We start from the raw sequence: 1,010 nt of genomic DNA on the forward strand, positions 1-1,010 counted from the left end.
TGGGCGTTTGCAGGGTGTTTTGGCAGAGCCCTGCGGTCAAGGCGCAGATTGCAAAATGTGCCCTAGACTGGGAGGCTCCAGGCAGGCGGGCGCAGGGCTCGGTGTCTGGTTGCAAGTTGGGAAGGTGGTTGCAAACAAACAGGGCACAACAGTCCCACTCTGGCATGGTCACAGTGACAGGAGCCAGCAAGCGGCCACCAGTGTGGCAGTGCCACCCTCGGGCAGCCATGCTGAGGTGCTCCTGCACCTCTCTGTGCCCTCCTGTTGGGGTAGGATGGCTTTGCTGGGCGACATGGGCACCTGGGCAAAGGGTTCTGGGGTTGCCCAGCACTTGCCCAGCTTGCCCCCACCAGATCCTACTGCCCAGATCTGGGCTGACGGAGGATGACGGCCACTCATCATGGTCCCACATCAGCTGGACCTGGCCCAGGGCTGACCACAGCTCTCCCCAGGTTCCCAGCTCTCCCCTAGGACCCCCTCAGCATCCCCAGCTCCCACCTCAGGTGACCACTTACCACTCTGGCTTTCCCCTTCACTGAGCCCTCCTGTTCCCCCAGAACGACTCCCTGATGCGCCAGATGAGGGAGATGGAGGAGCGCTTCGCGGGGGAGGCTGGAGGGTACCAGGACACCATCGCCCGGCTGGAGGAGGAGATCCGGCACCTGAAGGATGAGATGGCCCGACACCTGCGCGAGTACCAGGACCTGCTCAATGTCAAGATGGCCCTGGACGTGGAAATTGCCACGTACCGCAAGTTGCTGGAGGGCGAGGAGAACCGGTGAGCAGCAGGGGGCAGGACGAGGTGGGGAGACCAGCAGAGTCAGCTGCTTTTTGGGGGTACCAACCTATGGGCTGGAGCTTGTCAGCACTGAGCTCTCCCCTCCGTGTCCCTGCAGGATCAGCATCCCCATGCACCAGACCTTTGCTTCTGCACTCAATTTCCGAGGTGAGCATCGCCCTGTGAGGAGGGGGACCTGGGAGGAGTCCCTGGGGATCCCCAGTGTGGGGGC

At 62.7% G+C, this 1,010-nt stretch overlaps 1 protein-coding gene across 1 annotated transcript in view; it reads left to right on the forward strand.

Annotated features, from left to right (window-relative positions):
* Positions 1 to 1,002, forward strand: part of LOC104273564 (desmin-like) — a gene marked incomplete at both ends in the record, with an annotated part of 4,180 nt that extends 3,178 nt beyond the window's left edge. Inside the window, 2 exon segments of the mRNA XM_009868930.1 lie at positions 558 to 778; positions 897 to 1,002. Coding sequence (XP_009867232.1) covers positions 558 to 778; positions 897 to 1,002 — 327 coding nt within the window.
* Positions 1,003 to 1,010: the final 8 nt, after the last annotated feature.

Source organism: Apaloderma vittatum, unplaced genomic scaffold (assembly GCF_000703405.1).
Source record: "Apaloderma vittatum isolate BGI_N311 unplaced genomic scaffold, ASM70340v1 scaffold32844, whole genome shotgun sequence".
Taxonomy (NCBI): Eukaryota; Metazoa; Chordata; class Aves; order Trogoniformes; family Trogonidae; genus Apaloderma; species Apaloderma vittatum.